The following is a 10,000-nucleotide window of genomic DNA, read 5'->3' on the forward strand; positions in this document are numbered from 1 at the left end:
ACGGCGTACGGCCCGGGTCTGGTTTACGGGACGGCCAATAAGACGGCCGTGTTCACCATCTACACTGAAGACGCGTCCGAAGGTGCGTGCCACACACACATCACACACTCACGCTTCTTCGGTTACCTCCAGACCAACATGTGTGTGTTTCGTGTCAGGAGGCCTTGATTTGGCCATCGAAGGTCCGTCCAAGGCCGAGATCAACTGTGTGGACAACAAAGACGGCACGTGCACCGTTTCCTACCTGCCCACGCTGCCTGGAGATTATAACATACTCGTCAGATATAACGACAAGCACATCGCGGGAAGCCCCTTCACGGCCAGAATCACAGGTGCATGGGGGGGAAAAAATAATTTACAGTTTAAATAAAAAAACAAACGTGGTTGACAGTACCTGATTGTAAAAAAATAAATAAATAAAACAAAACGGGGGGAAAAGTCATTGTGCTAATGTGCCAACCTCCTGAAATAAAAAAAATGTACTGAAGAATCAAAGTTCATCGCATGCTGACATAAACACTCGTGTATATAGAAATTAAAAACACTACCATGACACACATAACGCAGTAAATACACATTACTTCATTAATTTCTTAACTTATTTAACAATAATAATATTAGTAATAATCTTTTATTTATTTTGTTGTCGTTGTAACAGCTATTTAATTTATTATTAATAACAATAACTATTATTGGCTGCCATCCTACTTTATTAATACATTCGTTTAATGATAATCCATTTTTATTGAATAAAAATAGCTGTTATTATTATTATTATAATTGAGACACCATTATGATAACAGGCTAAATAATGCAATAAATATAATTTTTTTTATTGCATTAATTATTGCCTTTTTATTGCATTTAATTATTAATTTATTGCGTATATTATTGCTTTTATTAATTGTTTACTAAGTTTTGAATTGATGACGATCAATTATCTATTTAATTATTATTCTTTGATTCGATAACTTTATGTATGTATTTAATTATACATTTTCTATATCTGTTGTTATTTTTGTCATTTATTATCATTATGGTCATCGTTAAGTAATGATTATATGTAGAAGTATGACACTAAAATAATGCATTAAATAATGTAAGCGATGTAGCAAACCCTATTGTGCGCAAATAAGAGAGTTTTTATTGTTTTTCCACCTTCCAAACTGTACATTTAACAGTATTTTACTGTAAAACGCCTCATTCGATGTTAGTTTTTCTCTGTAAGTCGTAAGACGAGTGTTTGGTCTCTTCAGAGGACAATAAGAGGAGGTCTCAGGTGAAGCTGGGCTCCGCTGCAGACTTCTCTCTGGATATCACCGAGACGGATCTCAGTCTGCTCACGGCGAGCATCAAAGCCCCGTCTGGTCGCGACGAGCCCTGTTTGCTGAAGAGGCAGCCCAACAATCACATCGGTGGGTCTGGAGTAACGCTCCGAGTCTTTCTGCCGACCGGGAGCGCGCTGTGACGGCACCTGACCGCTCGTCTTCTCCTCAGGCATTTCCTTCATCCCGAGAGAAGTCGGGGAGCACCTGGTGAGCATCAAGAAGAACGGCCGGCACGTGGCGAACAGCCCCATCTCCATCGTGGTGGTGCAGTCGGAGATCGGGGACGCCAGCCGAGTCAAGGTGTTCGGGCAGGGTCTGGCGGAGGGACGCACCTTCGAGACGGCCGACTTTGTAGTGGACACCAGGGAAGCCGGTCAGAAACACTTTTTCATTTTACTTTGTTTTTTTTTTTTTTTTTTTTTTATTTCTTCGTTATCCCAAGCTTACGTAAAGACTCATATGTAGATGAATTAATACACAAATAATGCAACAAATACAAATTTATCATTTAATAACGGTAATATAATTATTATGATTATTATTATTATTATTATTATTGTTGTTGTAATAGTTATTTTATTTATTATCATAATAATCACCATTATCATCATAACAGCTAACTTTTGGTGTTTTTATATCATTAGAATCGTTTTTACTTATTTGATAGTAACTATTATGATCATGCCTGTCTTCATTTAATAATAAATGTTATTATTTAATATATTAATAATTTAGTTTTTATTTAATTTGTATTTATTTATATAATTTTATTTAATAATTGTTCTGTTTAATAGCAATAACTATTAACATTATTATCCATTTAATACAATTAATAAGTACCAAAGTAATAAATGGTTTTTAGAATAATCAAGTTTTCGTTTTTGTTTATTAAAAATGTTTTTAAAATAATAAATACACCTTTATTTTCATAATTGATTATTTTATTTCCTAACATTTGAATTTTATATTTCATTAAATGAAATGCTGTTTCTAATTTTAATGTCAGCTATTACTATTATTATTTAATAATAAAAATAATAACAGTTTTTAACCCCACCTTGAGACTTCTCTAAATAGCAATCCAACCAACTTTAGCAACACAACTTCTTGTGTGTATATATGATATAACTATAACCTCATCTGAACCCATTTATTTTGGGGAAACCAATGTCAAGTTACAGAATGTGATTTTTATTTTTTTTTTTCCTTTATAACAAACACATTGACGTTAAACGTTAAAAATGACTTCTTTCTTGTATCCTGCCTAGCCGAGCTAAATAAACACTAAATAAAGCAGCTCTGCCAAACGCCTGGCCATTAATGATGTTTTCTCAAGCTCTCAGATCCACTTAATCGCTGAGAATTTAATCCGAGCAGGTTGTGCGAAGCTGGAAGTGACGGAGAAAGACGTTGGTAATTGGTACCACAGCGGCTAATTATTTCCCACTTACATAAAGACCTTTAAATATCTATGCAATTAGTCCTTGCGATATATCATTATACTTGTCGTATTAAGCCTTTTAGGATCAGGTCTGTGTTTATTTCTCGTGCATTTATGATGACGGCACGATTTTTGGTCTGAGTTGCATTGATGTCTTCGTAGGTTACGGCGGTCTGGCGCTGTCCATCGAGGGTCCCAGTAAAGTGGACATACAGACCGAGGACATGGAGGACGGCACTTGTGGTGTCTCTTATTGTCCGACGGAGCCAGGCGTCTACATAGTGTCCGTCAGGTTTGCAGAAGAGCACGTCCCTGGTAAGAAATCACGCATTACGCTTCACTCAAAACTTCTGTAATAAATTAAAATGCGCTCCAAATAAAGTGCAATTCGACCCGTTTATAGGTTTATATGGCAAAAGACAAAAAAAAACAAATGCAAAATGAAGTATTAAGCAATTTTGCACACTGTTTAATAAGATATTAATCATTTTCTAGAGATCAAATTGTTAGTTCAATTTTAATTTTGTTACTAGATTCGTATGCATTTATTTATTTTAGTTGGTTATTATTTTAATTTATATTTATTTATATTTTAATTTATCTTTTGCACAAATAATTACATTTATTGTAACACGTTTTTATTAGAAATATTTAAACTCGGTGTGATTTTAAGAAATTTTATTTGTTATTGAGTAAGGTTACATTTAAATTGATCGAAAATGACAAAAAAAAAAAAATAAAATATTTTCTCGAATAAACAGTTATTTTGAGCTTTCTGTTTTCCTAACAATCCTGAAATATTAAATGCATCAACGTGATGATAATCAGAAATGTTTTTGAGCAGTAAAGCAATATTTCAATGTTTCAAAGCAATAAATTAAGTTATTAATTTAGCTATTTTGTGATATTTACAACTTGACAGTGTTTTTGGATTAAATGAACGCAGCCTTTCTTAGCGGGAGAGACGTGTAGCGTTTATTCCCGTCGTTGTGTCTGTGTTCACAGGAAGTCCGTTCAGTGTGAAAGTGACGGGCGAAGGTCGTGTCCGCGAGAGCATCACTCGTCGACAGAAAGCCGCCTCGGTCGCTAGCGTTGGAAGCGTTTGCGATCTCAATCTGAAGATCCCAGGTACGAAACCTCCTCAAATCAAGTCAGTGTCCTCTTTCGGATTCCTCTTCAAATGCAAAATGAAGCAAGAAGCCGTGGTTTACAATGATTTTATAACGGGGTTGCACGGCGTGACACGAAGCCGTTGTAAAATCACTGTAAACCATGGCTTAAAACATTTATGCCATATACGTAGTCAAGCTTCACAAACTACGACAGAGCAAATAAAATGCAGTGATATTAATAAAAACTGAGCTTAGTTCCTCAGAAACGGAGGTTGTTGGCGGTTTTCAAAACGTTCATAGAAATGCAGCACTAGCGTGTAATTTTATTATTATACCTCTCAAAACAAACGAAAAGGTATGTGAACATGATAGTTTTGGCCGTTTGCAATCCATATTAAGCCCTCGCGTCAATGTTTCAATCATTGAACGGCACGACAAAAAACGTTGTAGAAAGAATTGAAGTGCCTTAATATATTGAAATTGGCAATATTAAAATGATCTATTAACGATGTCCGTATCTTCCATCTTTCGTAATGCATTTACTGAACTTACGTGAACTTTTGCAGTGAAGTGGTTGCCGAGCAACACCAAAGTATTCTACAAAGACTTGGCTCAACCAATCAGAATCAAGGCCCGGAACGATCCATTTGAAATGAAATTAAGCATGAATTATTTATCGTTTCATCCACTTTATGTGAAAAGTCTTGGTTTATTGGCTTGTTTGAGACGCGGTCGGACAGGAAAGCAGGAAACAAGTGAGCGTGCTGTTGTTGTGCTGGCTCCGCTCATGCGTTACAGCATCCAGTCTCCGTACTTGAGTAAAAACACATGGCTCTGTGAAACAAGGCAGCGCATGCAGGCCGTGCCGAGCGGGTGATTTCCCATCGTGATGCTAACGCACGTCTAGCGCTGACTTGCTCGTGTGAAGACTGACGCTTGGCGGTTTGCTAAAGCTGTATTTCCAGTATTAGTCTTGGCGTAGTCTGAAATGTACTTTTGTGGGTGAGTTTTCTCCTCGTTTTATTTGAATAGTCATCCTAACAAGCAGTGTTTTAGGTGTTCTTTATGGCATGTGCCAATATTCTCCAAAGGGGAAAAAACTGTTATATATATATATATATATATACATACACATATACATACACACACACACATACACACACATGTGTATATATATATATATATATATACATATATATATATATGTATATATATATATATATATATATATGTGTGTGTATATATATATATATATATATATATATATATATATATATATATATATATATATATATATATATATATATATATATATATATATGTGTGTGTATGTGTGTATGCAAAAATAAAATCTAAACATATAAAAATCAAAAAAATTTTATACAAATTATATATATATTCACGCTTAAAAGAATGCTTTATAAAAGAATGAATAATATATATATATATATATATATATATATATATATATATATACATACATAAAAAAAAAAAACAATTGTATAAAAAAATTATATATATATATTTCGCTGCTTTATAAAAGAATGAATAAATTTAAAAAATATATATATATATATATATATATATATATATGGTGTGAGCTGTAATAGCGCAGCTCTATTCTAGTAAAGGAGGTGGGGAGCAAAAGCTCATTTGCATTTAAAGAAACAGGCACAGCAATCAGTGTTTCTGCTTCCACTCGAAATAGGCATTTCCAAAACGATATAATACATGATCTGTAGGGTATTTTGAGCTGAAACTTTACATTCTGGAGACACCAGAGACTTGAGTTGCATTTTGTAAAAAGGGGCATAATATGTCTCCTTTAAAAACGTGCGTATGTGGCAGAACATCAGACACGCTTCCTCTATACTCGTATCTTTTTCCTCACTTTACTGTTTTTCCTCGTCTGATGTGTTCCGTCCTGTGTCTTTCTTCACTTGTTTCTCTCTTCCTGCTGTCTTCTGCGTCCGTGACTATCAGTGACCTGGTTTCTTCTGGCTTTGGCTCGCGAGTTGCTCTCACGCGGCGTCTATCGCTCGCACTGCTCGGTTCGGCTCGGGGTCAAAGGTCAGAGCCGCTTCACCGTGGGCCGAGTGAGGGTCAGCAGGATTGGCCCGGCCCCCGTCAGAGGGCCCTACGGAGGGCTGGAGGGTGCGTTATAAACACGCCGCATGTGGACCACGAGGTTGGCAGAACACGCTTGCTTTTGATACTCGTGTGTTTGTGTTTGCATGAACCAGAGCTGCTTTTTTTTTTTTTTTTTTTTTTTTTTTTTTTTTTTTTTTTTGCATATTAGGACTTGATAATGTTGAATCGTTTAATGAATTATTGCTGTCCTCTAGCCGTCACAAACCCTAGTGACGATTTCTTTTGTGTGAGGTTAATCCAGTCAGCTAAAACTAAAAAGATAAAACCATTTTGAAACCGACTTGAAATAAGCATGAACTGAAATAAAATAAAAATTAACAAAATCATTTAAACTAAAATAAAAGTTACGTAGACTAATAAAAATCACAAAAACACAATTACCACAACTTCATTTACAATAAAATAAATACAAATAAAAAATCTATTTTAACTAAAAGTAAAGTGAAATTGACAAAGATGTGGTTTTATTTATAATTAAATGGCTTTCAGCCAAAATAAGTCAATTATTACATTATATAACATTATAATGTTATTAAAATTTTGATATCTTAATGTAATTTTTGTTTTTTGCTCGTTACACCATTTATTCTTTAAAATAGTAAGTTACAAAATAACAGAAAAATAACAATAAATCGATAAATACAATAAATATGCAAAATATCTTTTTTTTGTTAGTGTTTAAAAAGAACACTTGAACTAAAATGTAAGTGAAAACAAATGACAAAGTAATTAATAAATATATATATAAAAAAAATAAATATATATATATATATATATATATATATATATATATATATATATATATATATATATATATATATATATATATATATATATATAATTTAATTTTGAGTTAAAAGGGTTAGGATATCTTTGTCATCTTATTTTTTGCTTATTAAACCATTTATTCCCTAAACTAATAAAAATAACACAAAAACAACAAAATTATTTACTTAAAATTTAATATTAATCTTTTTTGCTCTTTACATTGTGATTATTAGTTTTCTGAAAGATGCACAAAAAGCATCTCACTAAAACTTTACCTAAAATAAAGTGAAAACGAATCGAACCAAATAAATATTCGCGCTGCTTTTAGTCTTTTTTTTTTTGCGTTGCGTTGCGTGATACAAAGTGAGCCAAGCAGGTTCAGAGCAACATGGAGGTGAGTGAATAATAAAAGCGGAGGAGGCTCAGGTCTCCGTGCGTTGCTTGTTTCTGTCAGCTCTCCCGACGGTCCTTCTGATCTCCTCCCCAGAGATCGACCTCCAGGACGTCTCGGCGCAGGTCAGCAGCCCGTCGGGGGCCACGGAAGCGGCCGAGATGGTGGCGGTGGGGAACCACACGTACTGCGTGCGCTTCGTGCCTCGCGAGATGGGCGTTCACACGGTCAGCGTCAAGTACCGCGGCCAGCACGTGCCCGGGAGCCCCTTCCAGTTCACCGTCGGCCCCCTCGGAGAAGGAGGAGCCCGCGAGGTGCGAGCCGGGGGTCCCGGTCTGGAGAAGGCCGACACCGGGGTGCCAGGTACCTCCTTAATCTCACTAAGATGTCCGCTTCAAAAAGAAACCGACAAAAGTCATAGAAAGCACATTAAATGTAAGCAGAAGCTTGTTTGGTGTTGTTTGGTTTTGGTATTTACGTTAAAATATTTATTCTGACTTATGCTCCCTTATTATTTTATATATTTTAATATGCATGTTACATTTCAAACGAGTAAAAGTAGTAGCAAAAAAAAAGGAAAAATGTAAAATTACAACTAATTTTGGTTGAAAGTAATACATATTTTAATGCGTTAATGAGTACATAATTGCAATTAATTTAAACAAAAAACTAATAATTTAAAGCGCCCATATTATGGGTTATGAAAGGTTCATATTTCGATGCTTTAATTTTCTTATAATATAAATGTATTTTTACCTTACTCAGCGCCTCCCGAACAATTCATTCAATTATTAATTTTTTCCAAACCCCTCCGTTGATTGGTTGATTTCATTTTAAAGCAGTGTTTGTGAGCTTTTAACGTTATAAAAGCGACGTATCAATTTTCATCTTCATTCAGACCGACCCGAAAAGACCAATAATTAAGTTGACTGATGTTTCATGTTGATGTTTAAATAAAATTTTATATGTGATGTTATAATGTTGTACTTCTCGTAAGGGAGTTTTCATTTTTTAATTTTTTTATTAAGGTGGAAATATTTTTTTTCTTTATTTTTTTTTTAAGGTGGAAATTTTTTTTCCTTTTTTTTAAGATGGAATTTTTTTTTCTCTTTTTTTTTTAAGGTGGAATTTTTTATTTATTTTTTTTAAGGTGGAAATCTTTAAATATCCGTTTCATTTGGAATTTATTTAAACATTTTAATTCAACTTATTGCAATACAAAAAAGAAAAAGGTTTGGAAATGCACTCATTTTAGCTTAATTTTTAATGCTTTGCGCAGACACGCTGTGTTCTGACCGTCTTTGTGAGATCGAGCCGTCTAAATCTCGTTCTCGTTTTCTCGTTCATTAGCCGAGTTTAACGTCTGGACGCGTGAGGCGGGCGCCGGGGGTCTCTCCGTCGCTGTCGAAGGCCCCAGCCGTGCGGAAATCTCCTTTGAGGAAAGAAAAGACGGATCGTGCGGCGTCTCATACGTCGCCCAAGAGCCGGGTATAAAAACACACACCAGCTTTCTGTCCCGTGCTCTCTTCTGAAGAGCTGAAGCTCAAGATCTCCCATGTCTTTGCAGGTGACTACGAGGTGTCTATAAAGTTCAACGACGAGCACATCCCCGACAGCCCGTACCTGGTGCCCGTCTACGCTCCCGTAGACGACGCTCGGAGACTAACTGTTACCAGTCTTCAGGTGAGACGCGAGGAAACACCGACACAGACACGTGTCCGCAGCTATTCAGGAAAACAGTCTGCGTTATTAATACGAATAACGGCCCGTCCTGCTCACCCAGGCTGCATTTATTTGACTAAAATACTGTAAAATGTGAAATATTATTACAATCTAATATAGCGGTTTTCTATTTGGGTATGCTCTAAAATGTAATTTATTTTCGCGAGTCAAAGCTGAATTAATCCAGTCACGTGACCCTTCAGAAATCACTCTGATAATACGAGCACAAAATCACGAAAGCAGTCAGTTTTTCGCGATCGAGCATCATCTGAAAGCTGAATAAATAAGCTTTTCACTGATGCATTTTTGTTAGCGCTGCACGGTATTTGGTTGAAATGCAACTGTTTGAAAACCTAGGGTGCAAAGAAATCTGTCATATGTTGATTGACTGCTCATTTCTGATCATTACCAGTGTTTATCGATCTATATGAGCAGCCCTGGAGCGGATTTATGTGCCGAAGCGGTCTCTGAATAGCTGTCGGACATCGGTGTGTGGCCGGTCTGGTGTTTCTCTTGTGTTTCATTTAAAGGCTTTTGACAGGATCTTCTCTTGGGAAGCTCACGGTAGGATCAGTTAAAGCGGAGAGAGGAAGACGACTGCTAGAAACCTCCATCCAAGCCTTTCCCATCATTCTCCGTAGTTTAGCAAACCTTGTAGTTCTCATGTTCTCTCTTGTCAAATGTTGGCCGTCTCTCTCTCAGCTTTAGCTGATCTTTAGTGAGTTCAGGTGAGAACATGCTGCCTTGTTCAAGTTTAATTTTATATTCATTTTAATGTACAGTAAGTGTCTCTTTATTTTAGAATTTTTCATTTTAGTGGAATTTTTATATATATATATATATATATATATATATATATATATATATATATATATATATATATATATCATTTTGAGTTATTTTTGCTTATTAAATCATTTATTCCCTAAACTAATAAAAGTAACACAAAAACAACAAAATTATTTAAAAAAATTAATATGGAGGGCCAAATTACTCAATTAAATTGCTAAATAAATGTTGAAATATATAAAAATAATTATATATTTTTTTATTTATTCATTCACTTATTTGTTCATTATGGATGGAT

At 35.1% G+C, this 10,000-nt stretch overlaps 1 protein-coding gene across 1 annotated transcript in view; it reads left to right on the forward strand.

The window, feature by feature from the left end:
- LOC122353835 (filamin-B) overlaps positions 1 to 10,000 on the forward strand; it is a 333,941-nt gene that overhangs the window by 316,699 nt on the left and 7,242 nt on the right. The window contains 9 exon segments of the mRNA XM_043251709.1: positions 1 to 82; positions 159 to 332; positions 1,257 to 1,415; positions 1,498 to 1,701; positions 2,932 to 3,084; positions 3,775 to 3,897; positions 7,288 to 7,554; positions 8,542 to 8,679; positions 8,759 to 8,874. The exon segment at positions 1 to 82 is cut by the window's left edge and continues 47 nt beyond it. Of these exon segments, the coding sequence (XP_043107644.1) occupies positions 1 to 82; positions 159 to 332; positions 1,257 to 1,415; positions 1,498 to 1,701; positions 2,932 to 3,084; positions 3,775 to 3,897; positions 7,288 to 7,554; positions 8,542 to 8,679; positions 8,759 to 8,874 (1,416 nt within the window).

This window comes from Puntigrus tetrazona, chromosome 11, assembly GCF_018831695.1.
Source record: "Puntigrus tetrazona isolate hp1 chromosome 11, ASM1883169v1, whole genome shotgun sequence".
In the NCBI taxonomy this organism is placed as follows: domain Eukaryota; kingdom Metazoa; phylum Chordata; class Actinopteri; order Cypriniformes; family Cyprinidae; genus Puntigrus; species Puntigrus tetrazona.